General features: G+C 37.2%; 1 protein-coding gene across 1 annotated transcript in view; it reads right to left on the bottom strand.

The window, feature by feature from the left end:
• Positions 1-758: 758 nt before the first annotated feature.
• The window catches only part of LOC134205625 (protein big brother-like), a 33,889-nt gene continuing 13,310 nt past the window's right edge, over positions 759-21,337 (bottom strand). Inside the window, exon 3 of the mRNA XM_062681043.1 lies at positions 759-2,208. Within this exon, the coding sequence (XP_062537027.1) occupies positions 1,912-2,208 (297 nt within the window). The 3' untranslated portion in view covers positions 759-1,911. The remainder of the gene's footprint in view (positions 2,209-21,337) is intronic.

Raw genomic sequence — 21,337 nt, 5'->3', positions numbered from 1 at the left:
ATAATATAATTTTTCATATATCCATCTCATTGGTGCTGAAAATTAAGTGTTACTGTGAATAACGTTTGCGCTGTCTAAACTTTTTAATCAAAATCATTATTGAACAGTCAAATATAAAAAAGTTAAACGATTTGGTTAATTGGTTCGTTTCCCAAGCAAAAAATCCTATCTACTCTAAAATCAAAAGACCGACAAAAGAACTTCAATACCATTACTTATCTAAGATCCTCTTGTATTCGAGTAAAAAAAACATCCCCTGTTCCCTCTTGATCGTATGAGTATAAAAGCATAAAAAACATACGTAACATCGGTGCGGACTAATTCTCGTTCTAACAATGTCATAAACACGGGAGGCGCAAGTCCCGAAAAAAGAGTTAATCTGTCATGGTACGCTGACGGGTGTAATAAATGGGTTGAAAATGAGGACTGAAAAAAAGAAAACGAATCGTAACAAGGGGAACACTGTGAAGGCTGGTGTCGGTGATGCTTCTTGGCGATTTATTAGATAAGTGTTTTCACGCTGACTCACCAACAGAGAGGCACACAACGATGATGATTTCATTTCATGCCATGCATTCTGGGTGGTTATTACCCAGTTAATATTTAATAAATTCGATACACCGGTGCGCATCCTTTGAGCGATGCTTCATTATAAAGGGTTCGAGATTGGGATGAGGAAACGGAACAGGGTGTGCTGATCAGGCTGGTAACAGATGGACGTGATGATTGTTTCTTTCGGAATGAAAAATATTATCGAATTTTAGGATTATCATAACAAAATTTGCTCATATTTATTGATCTCTCTACTTAAAACCTATTTCGATTACTGCTTTTGCAATAAAAAAATCAATCTTCTTTTTTCATCAATATTTGGTAGTTTGAGATTTGGTTGCTTATATAACATAAAAAAAATCTTGCTTGCAGTTTATAAAAATGAATAAAATCAAAATTGTATGAGATCTACAGTGATGAACTAATTACTTCTAACTTCATTATTTAAAATATAATATAAAATCAACAAAGGTGATAATAAAACTGTTGCAAATTTGCAATATGTTGTTTATCAGCTTCTCACCGACTTTTACAGCAGTTAGCTGTAAGAGTCAGTAAAATTCTGATTGACAACGCGATTCGCCAATTCATCAATAAAAATAAATCAGTGAAACTGATATTTCTTTGACAAAATATCATCGCATTTCCTCGCTACAGAAAACTTAAGGTAGGAGGCGAAATACTAAATTGTTATTATTTTGTATTTTAAATAGTGAAATCGAAAGAAAGAAATATCATAGATATCATTGTTTTGTTTTTCTTCACTAAACCTTTAACTTAACGTTAAATAAAAAAAAAAATGATTCAACATTATTCGACGATAGCTGATAACAAGAACTGTTTTTGATTGTTGAATCATGTTGACAATAAATGTACATTACGTGAAATACAAAAATCAAATGTATTTTTATTTTATTTTTCAAATTGTTGATGTCGAATAAGAAAACATTTTCTCGCATATTGAAAAACATTTCCATGGCTTTCTACTGCCTATAACCGCATATCAGTACCAATCCTATTGTGGATAGCATATTGGCAAAAATATTACGGTTTATATTGCAAAGTAAATTTAGAAGGAGTTTAAAATCGTTTCAGATTTCAAATTATCAATAAATCACGTGATTGTTTCAGTAGTAAATAAGATCTATTCAAAGCTCATGCTTCATGTAAGCTTTAAAACTCTGTGATGTGTCGTTAGGATCTCATCTATATAATCACGTGTCAAATTGATAATTTCTATCTACTGTTGCGTAGCACATTCATACACCTATGTTATTATACATATGTAAAGGGTAAGAAGAGTATTAACATCACACAGTTGCCACTAGTTTTGCCTGCTCATTAAATGAACGGACAGATTTATCTCCTCCACATGCCAGCTGCTCCCGTACCAACCCCAACTCCAATTCCGGAGCTGTTGCGGCGCATCTGTTCGAACTCATCTTGCGTTGTGCGTTGATAGGTTCGCTGCTTGTCTTCGAAGTCCCTCAGTCGTTGATTGTAGCGGTCCAGTTGTTCACGCAGGATGGCGTCTTCCTGAGCGGCACGCTTTTCATCCAACTCCAGACACCCGATACCGTCCAGTCTTTCCATGTCTAACCAACCACGGAACCGTACGCATACGCCATTCATGATGAAGTGCGACTTGATGTGGACCTGAGAGAAAGAAAAAACACAAAAAAATCAGCTGTCACAATCGTTGCTCGAAATAGTTTTCAAATATTTGAAGTGATACTCAATCAGAGCTGTGCCAAGCAATTAACCCTTGTAGCCCGCTTAAAAGGGATCACATTCTAAATCTATCTATGTATGCTTTAATAGCTATCTGTTTGACATTTTAGAAACATTTGTCATTGCGTTCTACCCAACTTCTTTTTTTCCATTGAAGAGTGTTAAACGATTCATTGAAAAACGATCAGTGCCGCACAGTGGTCGGTCACCAGCTAAAATGTAGAAAATAGCATGATAGGATCATTTGATTTTGATATGACGACGATTAATCCCCAAACGCAATACAACGGAACGGCGACGGAAACGGAAAAAATGACAGTCAGCCCATATATTTTCTGTCAAATTTGCCGTTTCCGGCGCCGTTCCGTTATATTGCGTTTGGGGCTTTATGGGCAATGTTGGTAAGAATTCAAAGCTCAAGAACGATCCAGCTCGAATTAAAACCCGAATTAAATTTGTTCTTTTTTATATATTACCAATCATTATATTATGTACTAGCAGACCCGACGAACTTCGTTTCGCCTAAAATTGATTAGTTCTGGAGTTATGCAGAAATTTCTGTTTCATTTGTATGGGAGCCCCCCTTTCCAAAGGAGGGAGGGGTCTCGAACCATCTTAAAAGCCTTCCCCGACCCCAAAAACCTCTGCATATAAATTTTTACGCCGATCGGTTCAGTAGTTTCGGAGTCTAAAAGGTGCAGACAGACAGAAATTCATTTTTATGTATATAGATTTATCTTACTGTATTTGAATTTGATTCTAGGTTTAGTTGTACCGTACCGCTGTGTTCCAATCTCGGCAACTGTGAGTCACAACAACAATAATTCTAGTTGAAGTGTTTTCCAGTCTCAACACACATTTCCCCGCGTGAACGTTCTTCCCCCACTTTGTGTAGCGTGTAGGTCGGCTGTCATGCATGATGTAGATTCCCGAGACCTCCACGGTAGCTAGCGTAAAATATTTCCAGCACGGATTGTTGTCGGTAGTTGATCTCGTGTCGTGCACGAGTCACTCTCCACTTACATCTTCCCTTGACATGTCCCGCTGGCTGCTGCATAGTAGGCGACGGGATGCTCACTGTAAATTGACCCAATTAGGATGAACGAAGCTGACTGAGAGGGCAGCATTTGAATTCGAGAACGCAGAAGCCAGCATGGTGTAGGCCTACTTCTCCTCAAAATATTATTTGAAAGTCATCGCCGATCGATGTCGACGGCGACGACCTTTAGGGTACCATCCGGCCGGACCGACGTAATCTGATACTTTTCAGCATCACTTGACTTGCCGTTCCCCTTCGCAAGTTTGTTATGATCCTGCGCACACGATTTCGGAACGGATCAAGATCGATGACCAAGCATGAAACGCGTCAGTTGTAGTTTTTAAGGCTACATTCGTAGTTTTGCGACCAAATGTAGCGAACAAGAACTCAAGTTCTCAAGTGTATTGGGTCTACTTCGTGTGCCAATTAGAGGCACGCGACCCGTTTTCGTGAGGCTTCCCGGCTGATGCTCACTTTTGTAGCGATCCCCAGGCAGACAAACATAAGTTCATTTGCAAGTTGCATTCTGATGATTGTATAGTCATCTGGCGATGTGCACGGAACTCGGCCCAAGAAGCGCATCAAACCAATTTGGCGAAGGAGGGCAACTAATAACATACCCCCTTGTGCATTCTATGCTACCACGAGGAGGAAGCTGTCACAGGCACATCATCACTTATGTTACTGCAAGGTTCATGCTTCTATGTGGAAGAGTTTTGAGATAATTTGAGGATTGGGTCGAAGGTGAACTAAGGTTCCAATTGAACGGAATGGTTAATTGTACGGTGTTGTTGATATCGGACAGCCGAGTCAAAGGCTGTCATTTGGTGTTATTGTTTGATGCTAAATGAGTGGAACTGAAGAGGGACCCTTTCTACAATGCTTTAACGGTTGAAGCAGTTTATTGTTGTTGTGTTTATTCCCGGAAATGAGTCTTTTATTCTGGGCTAATGGTTGTTCATTGAGAGCATGTTGTATTGTTCAACATAATATTATTACTGAGTACTTGAAGGCGCTAAGGTGAGACACACGGTACAAATCTAGAATTATTTGATGGTGCTAGGGGTAATGATTTGTAAACTAACATTTAGATGCACTCGTGCACTGGGGTCTCCAGTTTACCTTGTAAGCATAAGCGTAGGATTCCGTAAATTACGTAAATTTACATTTGTAATTTATATTCGTAGAACTTCTGAGGAAATATGTTTCCACATACAAAAGTTGATAGTTTTTGTAAAGCTGTTCTTCCGTTGATATGTTTTGCAGCATTTCATTTTACTTTATTTGATTGTAAATGGTGGGTGTACCAATTGTCGCCATACATAGAAACAACTATTTTTTTTAAATTAGTAAAAGGCATGTGGGTGGACTTTATATATCAAGCGAAAGGTTTTACTTCCTGCTCCTTAGAACAGCTGTGAAAACCACAATACAATTTGTTATTATCCTCAAAATTGAATAATCTATAATAGGAACGCATGCACCAGTTGTGGCACTATTCTTAATTTTGGTTCCTTATTTGGCAAATCCCATTTTTTTCTTATGGGACTGGCCAAATTGGGACTACTAGTGCGACAACTGGTGCTAAGGACATCAAAAATTAAGCAAAACCAATTTGTACAATCGGGTGTCTGCAAATTATCCGTACAGATTTTGATAGTTTGCTTCTACAAATCAAAAACAGACAATAATGGACTGAATCGGTAGCTATATGGGCATAACAACTCAGCAGGCTGTAACAGATGTATACACTGAGCGTCATTTCATGTAGGTATAAAAAAATCTTTGTGAATGCTTTTTTTACGGTTTTCCCTAGGATAGGATGTGCCAAGTAGTCAGTAAAAATCGTACCGATTTGCTGTCACAATCGTACCGGTTGCTGATTGGTTGAAAATGACAATCGATTACTTCGATTGGTGCCGGCGCGTTTTTCGTAGGGCAGCATGTTGTTAGTTTGGCCGTGTTGCAGATTTGTAAAGTTGATATTAAGCAAAATTTCGTAAATGTTTGTGTTCCAGTTTTTTGATGAAAAATAAATTTATATTGAAATGCAAACGCAATATAAATTATTCTCAAGGGCTGTAAAGGTTTAAAACTGTTGATTTTTAACATTATCATTCACCTTTTCGTCATTTTCGATCTCAAATTCATTTTTTCAGTAGCGAAAACTTCTCTCTGTTAGTCTTTCGCTTCTCTTACATGAATAATGGATGAAACGAGAAGAAAACATCAAGTTCTGATACACGATATTTGGAAGATTTTTTACCAAATTACTTTGGCTGCACTGGCGACCACCTCGTCAGAGCAACCGACTAAAAACAACAAGGCAGTCTCAATTGAGTTGTCACATCCTATCCTAGGGTTTTCCGAACAAAAAGGAATTGCCTTCCTACTCACCCGATTTGGATTGAATTTATCATTCGGTATGGTCTATGTTGAAATCAACACCCATCAAAACACCTAACATATTGTCGAGACATTTGAAATCATGTCACAATCATCAAAAATGTGTGAAAAGTATCTGTATAAAAACGTGCGGCCATCGTGTTTTTTTTTCAACACGATCGAAGGCGTACAACTCAGGAAACAGGGGTCATTTTAATGTGAACAAATTCAGTTTGGTTTATGTAGTCCTATTTAGACCTGTGCGCCGCCGCGCCACGCCGCCGCCGCCGGTGGTTTTACTCACGCCGCCGCCGCCGACGATTTAGGGTCGGCGCGCCGCTGATCATAATTTTGCCACGCCGATGACTAATCGCAATAAAAAAAACCCGACTTAATCCACCTACAGTGAACGCAACCCTTCTTACACTTTTGAATGGTTGTGTGTGCCCAGTGCATATTACAATTTCTATGCATATTCAATTGAATATAAAATAACTGATATTATCATGCTTTTAACGATTTCAAAATAAAAAAAGGGATATTTCTGGAAATTTAACAATTTTTAAAAAATACAAAAAGACTGCAGATTTGATTTGCCGCCTTGAATGGCAATATTACAGCTTCTGTTTAAGCCCAAAAGAGTTCAAATCGGGTCATAGACGGCTGAGATATTGGTGTGACAATTCTTCATTAATAGTCTGAAAATATGTCTCATATTCGTATTTCACAGATATCTCTGAAACCGAATTTCCGATTGCAGAAAAAAATTAATGGGTCCAATGACAAAAACATAGCTTTCGTTTAAAGATAAAATCGCACAAATCGGTCCAAGGACGACTGAGATCTTGATGCGACATATTTTACCAATGTGTGAAGTTGATACGTCTAATGCTTTATGTTCGTATTTCAGAGATATCTCCGGAACCCAATGTCTAATTGCAAAAACAAAATACAATGGGTTCAATGGCAAAGTCATAGCTTTCGTTTAAAGATAAAATCATGCAAATTGGTTGACAGACGGCTGAGATATTTATGTGACATTATTTTGTTAGTTTTCTGAAAATACACTTCATGTTCGTATTTCTCACATATCTCTGGAACCAAATGTCCGATTGCAAAAAAAAATTGAACTCGTACAATGACAAAGTCATAGCTTTCGTTTAGTGTTAAAATCGTGCAAATCGGTCCACGGACGGCTGAGATCTTGATGTGAGATTTTTGTAACGCACACACATACGCACACACGCACACACGCACACACACACATACATACATGTGCTCAGTTCGTCGAGCTGAGTTGATTGGTATATACGACTTGGGTCTCCGAGCCTCGGATAAAAAGTCGGTTTTTCAAGCGATCATTATACCCTTCTTAGGGTGTAAGAAGGGTAAAAACAATAACCTTGAGACGAGTCGAGTCAAGCACGAGACACTGAACACGGCTTAACAGTTGAGGTCGAAATACGTATCTGTAAAGCTATACAACGTGGTGGAGTAAATACAGTCGCGATTCGCTGGTTGGGCCACGACCTCGGCCCAACTAACGAATTCGGTTTTTTAGTTGGGCCAACTGACAGCCATTTGAACACGTGTATTTCGACTTGAACATCACAAATGATGTCCAGTGACGCCCAATCCCGTTTTCCGTGTTTACATTGAAATTTGACGTACGGTTGCATTTTAGTTGGGCCATGGCCAAACCAGCCCAACTAAAAAAGTGACCCAAGTATTAAGATCCTAACCACCGAATCCCGACTGTAGTACTAAACTTGTCTTATGACAATTCATGTTAAGGTGCAACTCGTCAGAAATCAATTTCAAATCTACCTCATGTGATGGTGTCTCTTAGTCAGTGTAGTGACATACATTGTCTTGGCTAATTAATAAGTTGGTTGATTAGTTTAGTGATTAGTTTAGAGTTTGAACGAGGCTTTATCTAGTAAAATAATACATAAATTGTTTAACTGGTTGTTGGGATTCATCTAAACCAGGACCTCATCTGCTGGAATATCAACTGCTACTGTAACCCAGAGCTGGGATGTTGTCGCCTCGTCGCTTAGTATTTAGTAAACTTATTTAGTTCCGAAAAGTTTTCTTTAAAAAAACTTGCTTCAGGAATTTTTCCGGAAATTTCTTTATGTAATTCTTTGGAGACTTCTAACGAAATTTCTCCGAAGATTCCTTCAGAATTTTCATTACCGATTTCTTTAGAAAATCCTTTACAAATTTTTTTCGAAATTATTTAATGAATGCATACGAAAATTGTTGCAGGAGTTCCTACGGAAATTTCGTTGGGAATTCCTTCGGAGACTCCTTAAAGAATTTCTAAAGAAATTCCGTTGGTAGTTTTTCCAAAAATTGTTTAGGAAGCTTTTTAAAGTAATACCTTTGGAAATTTCTTTGAGAAATCCTTCGAAAATTCAACCTTTTGAAATTTCTTTGGCAATTATTATATGAACTCCGTAAAAAAAAATCAAGATATTGCGTAAGGAATTCCTTCAAAACTTACCCCAAAGAATTTCTACAGAACTTCTCTCACCTTCATCTCTCACCTTCTCTCTCTCTTCATTCTTTTAAAACATTCTCCGTGAATTCTTTCAGAACTTCCTGCGGAAATTCATTCGTAAATGTTTTTATGAGCTCATTCCAAAAATCTTTCAATAAAATATTCGGTTTTTTTTTCAACTATTCTTTTTAAAAGTCTTTTGGTGTTTATTTTAGGAATTCTTCCATAAATTAATGAGTAACGGAAGTTATTTATAAATTATTTAAGGACTAAAGTTTGAAGCAGTCAAATGATTTTTTGGAGAAGTTTTTGAATAAATATATTGACAGTTTTGTGCAGGAATTTCCAAATGAATTTTTGCAGACATTTGCAAAAGAGAATCTGAAAGGAATTTCAAAAATATTTCCTGAAAGAACTGCTTAAAAGAGATGAGCCAACCTGGGGCAGAAAATCTCTATTCTTCTTCTATAATGGCTCTACATTCCTACTGGAACTTGACCTGCTTTTCAACTTAGTATTCTACTAGCATTTCCTCAGTTATTAATTGGAAGCTTTTCTATGCCCGCCATTGCATGAGAATGTATCGTGTGTGTCTAGTACAATGAATACGCTATGCCCTGGAAGTCAAGAATGTTTGCAACCCGAAAACATCCTAGATCGGACCGAGAATTGAACTCGCCATCTCCGGATTGGCAATCCTACGCCTTTGTTCGCAAGGCTTCTGTAGACCCCTGTAGATAAAAAAAGAACTGCTAAAAGAGTTTTAAGGTATTTCTGAAAGACTTTCCAAAAGAAATCCTAAAGGAATCCATAAAACAATTTCTGAACGATTTTTTGAAGGAAATTTAGGAGGAATTCTCAAAGGCATTTACGAAATACAACTTCAGAGGAAATGCTTACTGGTATTTCTGACGTAATTCCTAGATTTCTCCAGGAATTCCTTCGGATTTTTTCCATTAATCTATCCGCAGTTTTCTCCAGAAATTCTTTTGAAAATTCGTCCGGTAATTCCCTCGGAAATTGTCTCAAGGAGCTCTACAAAAACTAGAGCTTGAGCTTGATTGACTGCTCGTAGTTGCTACTCCATTATGACCAGATGAAAACAAAAACTACAGCTCTACAAAAACTATCCTAGAAAGTCCTTCGGAAATTCTTTCGGTTTTTTTTTGTAATTTCTTTTAGGAATTAGTTCGGAATTTCTTCCACGAATTCCTTCAAAAAATTGTATAGAAAAACATTGGGAAATTCGTTATTCTTGATAAAATACCTCCAAATTTTTTTCTGAGAACTCTTTTGGAATTCCTTGCAAACCTATAGGACGAAATTCTATGAAATTCTTATCCGAATTTTCAAAACAACTCCTGAAGTTACTTTCGACAATCTTAGATTTCTCCAAGAATTCTTTTGGACATTCCGTCGAGACTTCGTTCAAAAATTCCTTTACAGATTTCTTCGGAAAATCTGAACATAAATCAAGAAATTAATTGAATGTTGGAATTTCTCAAGATATTTCTTCAAAATTTAAATTCAAAAAAGGGTTTCAGATATACCTTCCGAAAATCGCTCGCAATTTTCTTTCGAAATATCTACAGAAAATGTTTTTGAAGTTCCTTCAAAAATTGATATAAAATTCCTCCGAAAACTCCTTCTGGAATTAATTTACGGGTTTCTTTAGAAATTTCTTTAGGCTTTGGAAATTTTGCTCAGAAATTTCATCGGAAATTAATTTAGGAATTCCTTTGGAAGATTCTTGTAGGCATTCCTTCGTATTTCTTTTATAAATTACTTTGGAAATTTATTAGAATTTCCTCTAGGGGTTCCTTAGCAAGCTTCTTGACATTTTTTTCAGAAATTTCCATAGGAATTCTTTCAGAACTACTTTAAGCATTTCCTTTAGAAATTCTTAGGGTAATCCTTAGAAAATTCTTCTAGTATGTTCGGTAACTTTAGGAATTTTTTTTGGGCCTTTCTCTCAGGAATTCCTTTACAACATTCTGCATTTATTTTTATTTTATTCGGGGATCTCTTCAGAAATTCATTCAAAACTCCTTTAGATTTCTTTTTGAAAACTTGCCATTGGGATGCATTCGGAAATTCTGTTAGGAATACTCTTGGAAATGTCTCTAGGGATTTCTTCGAAATTTCCTTATAAGGTTTCTTCTGATTTTTCTTCGGAAATTCCTTCAGCTCCATAAGTTCTTCCGGAAATTTGTCTTCTCGTACATTACTTCAGGAATTCTTTCGGAAAGTCTTTTAGGAATCCCTTCGAAAATTTTTCAAGGAATTCTTTCGGAAATTCTTTTAGGAATATCATCGGAAACTATTCCATTCCTCAATAAATTTCCGAATGAATTCCAGCAGGAATATTGTATGATTTTACTAAAAAAAATCCTAAAAAGAACTTAAAAACTTAAAAAAATGGCTATATGAATTTCCCAGAAATTCTCATAGGATTTTATCAAGACGAGCTCGGTGGTCTAGTGGCTATCGCTTCTGCCTAATAAGCAGGACATCGTGGGTTCAGTCCCAGGGTCGTCCCTTTCCTACTTTGTATTTCTATCTTAGGTTTTTCTGTGTTTCACATTCTACCAAAACGATTCCTAGTGTTATACCTTTCACACTAACAATTCCAAAACCTCCCGTGGCACCAAAGAGAGTAGAGTTATCTGCATCTTTCTTAAGCAGGTGTCCAACTAATAATCCTTCCTCTTCACCAGCATTCGCAAGAACGTGGTCAGGGCAGATCTCATCTATTGGAAGTGCCCTGCTTCTATCTAAGAGATAGTGATTAGTCCCAAATCAATATATTTGGTAACTGATGAAGGTAATGCTAGTCCTACTCAGCCAGTGCTCATTTGCAGTTATGTTGATCATCTATTGAGATTTGTGAATACAAGAACGTGAGGTGGGAAATAAACTGTCCATCATGTATGTCCTTCATGATGTATGTATGTCCATGTACATATGTCTTCATATGTATGTATGTTCATGTATGTCCTTCAAATTATCTCAATAAACTAGATATGCATCACCTCAAATATCGCTCAATTTTATATGTAATTTTAATTAACTTTTGAAAAGTTAAGCGAGAATTTATTGAATTTAATTCATGGAAATCAGGGAATTATAAAATAGTTTTTTTTTCAAACAACATTTTGTAAGCAGGTACTAATTAGTGTCATCAGAACTATTGAATGTGCTGTTTGATGACCGGATCGGAAAGCGTAAAAAATTGCAACTTTAACTGAAGTCGATTTTGTATACGGGTGATTTGTACCGTGTGAATAAAAAAATCCGCGTTGAAATCGATTTTTTCAGCCATTCGTTTTTTTCATCCACGCCGGTTCACGCCGCCGCCGCCGCCGCCGATAAAAGCCAACGGCGCGCCGCCGTGACGCCGCCGCCGGAGGGGCAAAAGTGACCACCACGCCGCCGCCGCCGATTATAAGACCGGCGCACAGGTCTACCTATTATAATAACATGCAATGCATGCTGGTTCTTTAATGTGTTCCAAAAAATATTTAAAAACCTGTCTTGTTGTACGGATAATTTGCAGACACCCTGTATGCTTTGCTTGTTTGGGAGGAAATCAAAGGTGTTATCGTATAATATGAATATGCTTTATCGATATGAACTTGGTTTTCGGTGATTTGATTGGCCATTTAGCCATACTATACTTTATACTAGTGCGACAACTGGTGCTTTAGTCACAACTGGTACATCTAGCCTATTCAATACAAAAAAAAACAATTGCCCTCTGCGGAGGACTTGGTTTTACATGCATACTATGTGTGTATGGGTCACCCTAAAACATAAGGGAGTTTCGGTCAAAATAGTAGGCCTCATCGAAGCGTAGTTCGAAACTTTCACATGCCGAATCCTGCATAATGGAGCTTTGTCTGACCCTATCCGGGTAGTCGCTGGAGTGAGGCAAGGATGTATATCTATTCTATCTCCACTACTATTCCTCGTCGTAATTGACGAGATTCATGGTAAGTGCGATTGACTGTGTACAAAACCGAACGCTGCTCAATGGCGGGTTTCACCATCAATGTCAATGAGATGGTCGAAAACTTTCAATATCTTGGCAGCCAGTTAGTCTCGGAAGATGGAACCAATATCGACATACAGTGGGTCCAAAAAGTATTCGTCTAGCTGCATATTTTTTAGTAAAGTATAAAACTTAGGCGTGCTAGAAGTGAAATCAAAAAACTTTCTTCTAAATTAGGTAGAAAACTTATCAGTACATGATTATTATTCACAAGCACATAGAAATTTCCATTACTTTTGTTGGCATGTAGAAAATATCTAAATTTCGGTAATTTAGCTCGCTCAAAAAGTATTCGTCTATTCAAAAAATAATCGAGTAAAACACGAATATAATAGATTTATTCACATGTAGTTACACTAGCACACTCTAGATGTATCTAGCAACATTTTTGTCAACATTCAATGACAGATCAAATAATGTTTTTGTTTTGTTTGAGCTTGGCGCGGAAAGTAGAGGCAGCATTGGTGGGAAATGTAAAAATATGAGTTCCAATGAATGAAAAACTTATCCTACGCCTACATAATAAGTGCAAGTTGACTTATGAGTTTACCAGGACCAAGAGTATTTATTGTACATGGTCTTCAACTTGTAAATTGCACAGACTGATTGTTTGACTTAATCCTATTTTTAAAAACTAATTTGGTAACATTGAAGTCGAAAAAACAACACACTTCGTTGAATAGTCTGCAGCATAAGTCCAATGGATTATTTTGACCGTAGTGTGTGCGGTGACCACGGATCCATAACAGTTGACGATTCCTGAGTTGACGAGACGGTACATGAAATCGAACGTTCTCCAGGATGTAACGGCAGTCGATGTTGCACGTTATGACGTCGAAAATAAACATCCTCTGAAGCATCACTCGACGGTCTGCCATTGGTTGTAAGTCAATCAAGGCACAACGATTTCGGTATGGAGGCAGGTTTGATGGATCGTTCCATGGTAAGCGGCGCAAGGCATAGGTGATGAATCTTGTTTTGTGTTCTCTCGATGCGTTCAATGTGAACGGAATGATACGGAGCCCAGATTTGCACTCCGTACTCTAGTATGCTCCGAATTAATGCACAATATAATGATTTGAGAGCATGGACATCATCGAACTGTGCTGTATTCCGCCGTAAGAATCCAAGCATAGCATTGGCCTTAGCAATGGTAACTGATAAATGTTCCGTAAAACGAAGCTTACTGTCGAGAACGATTCCAAGGTCTTTGATCGATGTAACCCTCTGAAGCGCTGTGTGATTCAGACAATAGTCATAGGTTATAGAAGATCGGCAACGAGTGAATGTTATGGCTTTGCATTTAGTCGGGTTCATCTGCATACCATTGATTTTGCACCAGTTTGCAACATTCACAATATCAGTATGTAAAGCACAGCAGTCTACGAGCGATTTTATGACACGATATATTTTCAAATCGTCTGCATAAAGCTGTTTTCCAGAGCTCAGGTTGCTACATAGATCATTGACGAAAAGAATAAAGATGAGCGGACCTAGAATACTGCCCTGCGGTACTCCAGAGGGAATGTCATAGGCATCAGACTTGGCGCCAAGTACTTTGACGAAAGCCTTGCGAGAGGATAAGTACGATTTTAAGCAAGAATTGAGTAGCAAGAATTCAACCATTCAATCGGTGATTGATCGCATCAGCGCCCCAGAAACCTATCAAAACAAATAACGGAGTGGTCGTCCGTGATGGTAAACTGATAATGATGAGCGATTTATTGTGCGGAAAGTCAAAAAGAAATCCTTAAAACGAGTGCACCCATATAGGCAAGTGAGTTGGAGAGAAGAAGTGCTAAGATTTGAACCATTACGAACAGAAATACCTGTGAAAAGTATGGGTATAACCGACGAGTATCGCGGAAGAAATTTCAAGCGAGCCTTCAAATTATCAAAAACGGCTCGATTTCACTATAAACTATCGCTGTAAGAAGGATGATTTTAGGATTCAAGTCATGTTATCTGACGAAAGCAAGTACAGCATATTTGGATCAAATGCCCGATGTATAGTATTGCAGAAAAGGAATATTGAGATACACCCGCAGAACCTCTTTTTAGCTGTAAAGCATGGCGGAGGCTCCGTCATGATCTCCGAGGTGCATGAGCGCAATCAGTGTGGGAAAATTTCACATTATTGAAGAAATTATGTATCACAAAATGTTCATCCCCATTTTAAAAGAAAATTTGAACTCCAGTGCTGAGAAACTAGGCTTACAGGGAACATACATCTTTCGGTATGGTAATTAACCCAAGCACACAGCCCAAAATACTGTAGCTGTAGCTGTAGCTACTCTATAATACCTCAATCAACTCAAAACACCTCCTCAGAGCCCATGTATGAATCCAGTTTAACACCATTGGAAGGTGCTGGACGACAAAATTCGCAAAAGTCAAAATTTCAACAACAATGAATTGAAATTAGTGTTGAAAGAAGGATGGGAGCAAATTCCGTCCTCCGTCACGGCTAATTTGGTCAGTTCCATGCCACAAGAACTACAAGCCGTCATAGATACACAGGGGAATCCAACGAAATATTGAATTCCATTCTACAACTCCAGTTTTCGTTTCAAAAGTGCGCCAAACCTGAATAGACGAATACTTTTTGAGCCCATATTTAATGAATTGTTATGTTTTGTTACCTTTGTTTTTCTGTTTGATTTTTAATAATAAAGATGAATTGTTAATTTTGCTACACAATGTAATCGATAGTTTTATTTTTTTGAGCTTACTAGATTCTATCTTTCATTTCTTTCATTCATTCTTTTCTAGAAAACACACAGCTAGACGAATACTTTTTGGACTCACTGTAGGAGCACGGATCAAGAAGGCTAGGGCTGATTTGCAAGTTTACGAAATATATGGAGATCCAATCAGATTAGTCAACGCTCTAAATTCAGAATATTCAACTCTAACGTGAAATCTGTATTGTTAGGCGGAACGAATAGCAATGTTTACAAGACTTGTAGAGCACACCAAAAGCTTCCGTATAGAGGTTGTTGCGATAGTTTTCGACGTTTATATCTCTTGTTAGATTTTTTACAAAATTGAAAATAGCCCAAAAACACTAAATCGACTTGAGCCACCACGAAATTTTATCCGAATTAGCTGAAAATTTGACAGGAGACTTATTTTAGCATAAGAATTGTTATTCTGGGCTGACCGGTTGAATTTTCGATACTTTTTGAAAACATGAAGAGGTCTAATGCATATGTATATGCTAGTCAAATTTTATGTTTCTCCAAGAATTTAGAATCTATATTAACGATATTTTTTGAAGACTGTAAGTCTCACTGGTCAGTCTATAACATGTTTCGGGTGTTCTCCGAAAGTGACATCGGTTCAGAGTGTATGCCCAAATCCCGGACCGTTTTCACGTTCATATATCTGCGTATTCCTGACGGATTGTCTATTTGCATCAACATTTTGGTCGGCTTCCCCTATATTAGATCGGGTTTCCCCTATAAAACATGATAAAAGTATATGAAAAACGTCACAAAATGCTTGAAGAGTTTCTGCGTCCGATGGTTTTATCAAAATATTGAATATTTTACATTTGCCAAACCCCATATTTTTATGCAACAAACGGCCCACTTTGCTACGACAGAAGGAGGACGGATGTCAAACCACCACATAAACATTTCTTGCCTTCAAAACTCTTCACATGCCAAATTTGGTTCCATTTACTTGCTTAGTTCTCGAATTACACTAAGGTTTACGTAAAGAAAAACGACGTAAAAAACCGCGCTAGTATAAAAAAACGACGTAAAAAAAACCTATTGGGGGACTTAGAAAATTTTATATGTTGGCACTTAGCACATTTTTTATGTCGGTGCCTACTGGGGACTTAGAAATTTTTAAATTGGTACTTATAATGAACGGGGCTTCTACCTATTTGTTCGCTAGGTGTTGTTCGTAGGTCATAGTACGCTTAGTATGGATCGTGATATGGTACATGGTTTTTGTGATATGAAACCAGGAATGTGTTCCGATCTATGCTCAAACCCATCCAAGAATTTCCTGAAATAAGGCCTTTAGATCTACACGCGTAAATAAAGAGCTGTCCGCCTGTTTCAAATATGGTGCATGCTCTGTGTGGTTCATAGAATAGATTGTGTTCAAAGCATAAGTTCTTGGTCATCCAAAAAATTTTCGAAGCGAGGCCTTTAGATCTACACGCGTAACCAAAGATCTATCCGACTGTTTCAAATATGGTGCATGCTCTGTGTGATTCATAGTATGTCGAAATTTGTGTTTCATTTGTATGGGAGCTCCCACTTACAGAGGTTGGTGGGGTTTTGAATCTTCATAAGAACCCTCCCTGGCCCCAAAAACCCCTGCATACAAATTTTCACGCCTGATTGGCTTAGTCCATAAGGGTCAGACAGACAGAAATTTATTTTTATGTATTCAGAAGATTTTTATTTTAATCTTTATTAACGTGTTTTTTTTTATTCTAGATTAAGATCAACACTAGGATGAAAGGAGACTAGAGTCCGAGTCTCCTTTGCGGCCAACCTAGGATTTCGGCAGATACAGTGAAAACAACGTATTTAAGGGGAATGGTAGGCCAGAGGTATCAACCTCGCGTGCCAACCAAGGGTATCGCCATTAATTGTAACTCAACCTAGATACTTTAAAATAACCGTAATAATCAAAATTTAAAAAAAAACTAAGCGATAATAAAATGAACCCAAAAAGACGTCGACGGGGTTTTGTTTGGTAGTGTAGGTATATCACGGTTTTTAGTGGAAGGCATTGTTTCTATAACTCTTGTAATAGTTCAAAAGGGTTGAGAAATATATAAGAAAAGTCTCACATAACACTTATAGATGGATAGGTCTTATTTTCCACATTTGTTCATATTGTAAAATTTCCTGCCGCAACTTGTTGCAAGTAAATCGGATATGCATAAATGCCAGAAAAATGAGAGAGTTTTTTACACGGGTTTTGCTTATAAAAATACACCCGATTCTTTTTTTACACGGGGGATGCGTTGCGTGTAAAAAAAAGTTTTCAGTTCAAAATTTGAAAATCCGTGTGAAAAAGTTTTATTATTTCTCGACGAATCATGCAAAATAGAGCAACTTTGCAAAAATTTTGTATGGGATTTTTTTTACTCGGCCGTGTAAAAAAAATCCGTGTAAAACACAGAATCGGGTGTTGGATTTGGCCATAACTTTTGAGCCCATAGTATGATCGGGCTGATTTTCAATAAGAAACAATGGGAACTCTCCATAGAATGCAACTTGTTGGTTAAGGATGAGGCCTGAAAAATGAGTGATTTTTTTGGGCACGCACGCACACATATACACACAGACAAAGGTATATAATACTATGGGTCTCCGGGTCTCTATAAAAAGTTTGTTTTTGAAACGAACATATAGCCTTTACGTATACTTTGTATATGAGAAAGACAAAAATAAAAAATCCTGTGATTTTTCGACCTTCTTCAGAACGCCTCTTTTAGTTTAGGGTGATGTTCGGAATCCGAAATACTACCCTGGATCCCATCAAGTTTTTGGGGGTGGTCATACTTGGGACATCTGCAGATAAAGTGCTCCACACTGTTTTCGGTTTCGCAAAGTTTACAGTGAGACCGGAAGTGTCCTTCACCGAAGATTTGGGAGACCCTTGTTTGGCCGGTTCGGAATAACCTGATGTTCTTTTTTAGTAACAGGATCATTCCAGGGACCGATGGATCTTTTGACTTTCCTCGAAGAAATCCTCTGCTATTGCTCCCGAGCCCAGTCCTCGCCGACGACACTCTTCGTCCATTTCTTAAGGTCGGCCAGCGGGACGGGACGCGTGTAAGGTACCCGAATAGAAAATACAATAGAATTACATTAAAATATCATAAAATTACAATACATTTTATTTATGAACAACCAATTCTATTGTTCGTCTATTGTACCAATTAATTTTCCTTATTGTTGTTCCAATAAACATACAATAAAATCTATTGACAGAAAAATGTTGACAATAGAATTACAATAAATTCTATTGTAATTGCAAAAATTTGTTCGAGAAATAAACGATTTTTTTATTGTTACGGTTACTAACAACCCCTATTTTCTATTGTAAAACTTCCATTTACAATAGGATTTATGGTGGAAAACAATATTCCTAATTGTTATTCTATTGTGAGCAACAATAGAGTTTATTGTAATTACATTTTTTTTTAATTTTTTTTTTATTTATACATTTTATTCAACTGACCTTATAATGGTCTTATTGAACTCTTAATGCTAATTGTACAGAACATGGCTTTTAATTTTATCAGAAGTACATGGCACATGGAAATAAGTAGCAGAAATACATAACATACATAATCAACACTTTAGCGTTTCACTAAAAACATCTCTTCACAATATTTAGATTAACTACAAACAAAACAAGAATGACAAAAAACCAACGAATAATAATTATTAGACAAATGAACTTCCAATCAAGTTAATTAAAAGTAATTACATTTAAATTTATCGTATTGTTACAATAATTTGTATTGTAATTCTATTGGACATTTTTATTCGGGTAGTCTCTCGTGTCCAACACTGACTCAGTAACAGTTCATTATAGAACTTCGAAACTTTCAACTTTCGCATACCCCCTATTATCGTATTATATGCTTCCTTTGAACATTTTGCAAGGACCAATATTATTAGGGGCTGTTCACAAATTATGTAACGCTGTTGGAAGAGGAGGGAATCAGGCCGTGCCTTACGTTCCATAAAAACAAATAAAGTCCTATTTACAAAATATGCTACGAAGGGTTTCAAAATTGCCAAATTTTGCGTTTCGTAATTTGTGGACGATCCCATTCAATAACGCACCAAACTTGCATTACTATGAAAAATTCATTCATTATATACCAACGTATAATAATTCCGTCCTCTTCATCACTCCTCATCATGGTGAAAAGTCGTCCATAGAATATAGGGTAAAGTGTCCAATAGTGGACCCTCAACCAATAGTGGACCCTCTAGCCATTTTTTCATTATTACAGCACAATGGAAACATTTTGCTATGTAATTCCATCGGGAGAACCTACCTTACAGTCCTATGATTTGATTACATGCATTGGAAATGGTATGGAAAGTAAAATTAGATGATTTTTTACAATTCTATAAAAAATAAACACGAGAGTGTCCATTATAGGAATATTTTGGGGGGTCCATAATGGGGAAGAAGAACGTCCCGAAACGAAACATGAAAATCAAATGAAGTGTCGACTATAGGGAAGCAATTTCCTATTATGGACCCCCAGGGGGTCTACTATAGGGCGAATTCAGTCCGACTTTAAAATGTTAATTTCGAAGAATAACGTCGAGTATTTGAGTGTTTTATGTATGTATCGTGAAGAGGAGATGCAGAGCTTGATATTAGATATCACGCAAAATTAATATTTTGAAAATTACCACTCATTATGCCCGGAAAAGCAAAATTTCGCTACTAGGGGGTCCACTATTGGGCATTTTACCCTATTATGCATTTCGGACTAAAAGGATTGAAAGTCTTTCAAAAAGCATGATGATCAACGAAAAAATATAAGCTCAATACAAAAACCGTAACAAGAGATGGGATCACCAGTTTGTGTGAAGTATAGAATGGATTTTTAGAGTAGCCGTCAAGCAAGCAAGTGCAGTGCGTATTTTAGTAGTTCTAGTAGTAGTTAATATCTATCTTGTTTTCGACGGCTTATGCGCATTAGGGTGGACCACACTTATATGGAAAAATTCAAAATCATTTTTTCGTGTCGTATACCCCCTGAATATAAAGCGGTTTTCGGGAGCCTTTTCGTAATAATGTAAAGATAGTAAATAACACTAATGAGCGGGATTGAATGACCACAGCGCCACCTAGAGGTAAAAAAGTGGAAAGTGTGCATTTTCCCATTTAGTCGATTTTTCATGCTCGTTGAGCATCCACTTAGACTTGACGGATCTGGCTGTAATTTTTACAGTAGCTACTGGGAGCAAAAAACTTCATTTTCCCCAGGGTATACGTCTCAAAAAATTGTTTTTGATTTTTTTTTCTCATGTAAGTGTGGTCTACCTTAATGCGCATGTATTGCGCTTCGCTCCGGTCGAAACAAACGCGATCTTCAATGGTTTGCAGTAGCCATCGAGCGAGTAAGTGCAGTGCGTATTTTAGTCTTAGCGAAAATAATAAAATATCTATTTGGTATTTGGTGGCTTTTGCGCATGTATTGCGCTTTGCTCCGGTCGAAACAAGCGCGATCTTCAATAGTTTTCAGTAGCCATCGGGAAAGTAAGTACAGTGTGTGTGCTATTCGTCGCGAATAAGTACAGAATGCTGCGTGTCGGTTCGGTCGTCCAAAACCAAAACGCGTTCCTCCACAGTTTGCATATGCCGCCGGGAATGCATAGTGAGTAGTGTCTATTAGGGTGCCAATGAAAATGACATTTTCGAATTTCAAAAAACGACATTGCTCACAAGTTTCATTACTCCAAAATATGACCCCATGCAAAATTTAAGCTCAATCGGACATGATTTAGGGGTGCCTAAAATTCATCAAAGCTTTTAAATTTTTACCCATTAAAATTTTGCCAAGGGACCAAAGGAAAAGTCGAAAATCGATTTTTTATTTTTGATGCCGGACGATACGCAAACGTTTTCGTAGTCAAAAGTTTCCCCCTATGCAAAATTGAGCTAAATCGAACATGATTTAGGGGTGCTGAATTTTTTTCTTCTTTATCAAAGCTTTCAGCCCTTGGCTGGTTCACCTCTGATGAGACTGAACGTTTCTGTCATCAGCTATTGCCATTCTGAAGTTGTTTATTAGACTGTATCAAAAACTGAACCGGTCATGTTCGAAAAACTTGTTTGAAGAAATCCAAATGTGCAAATTTATGACAAATGTTCAGCTTCTGATATGATTGACTGACATTGGCAGTCATATTACTCAAATGTCCAGGGAAAAAAGAGGAATAATAATATAATAAATAAGTAATTATTTGTAGTACATTCAAGAATTTTGTTTGTAATACATTCAAGAATTTTTTGAATTTTGGACAACGACTTTTAGGGGAAACAGTATTTTTATGCAATT

The sequence above is a fragment of the Armigeres subalbatus genome, chromosome 1 (genome assembly GCF_024139115.2).
Source record: "Armigeres subalbatus isolate Guangzhou_Male chromosome 1, GZ_Asu_2, whole genome shotgun sequence".
Classification (NCBI taxonomy): Eukaryota; Metazoa; Arthropoda; class Insecta; order Diptera; family Culicidae; genus Armigeres; species Armigeres subalbatus.
The sequence above is the reverse complement of the archived record's forward strand: the minus strand, read 5'-3'. Positions and strand labels throughout refer to the sequence as shown.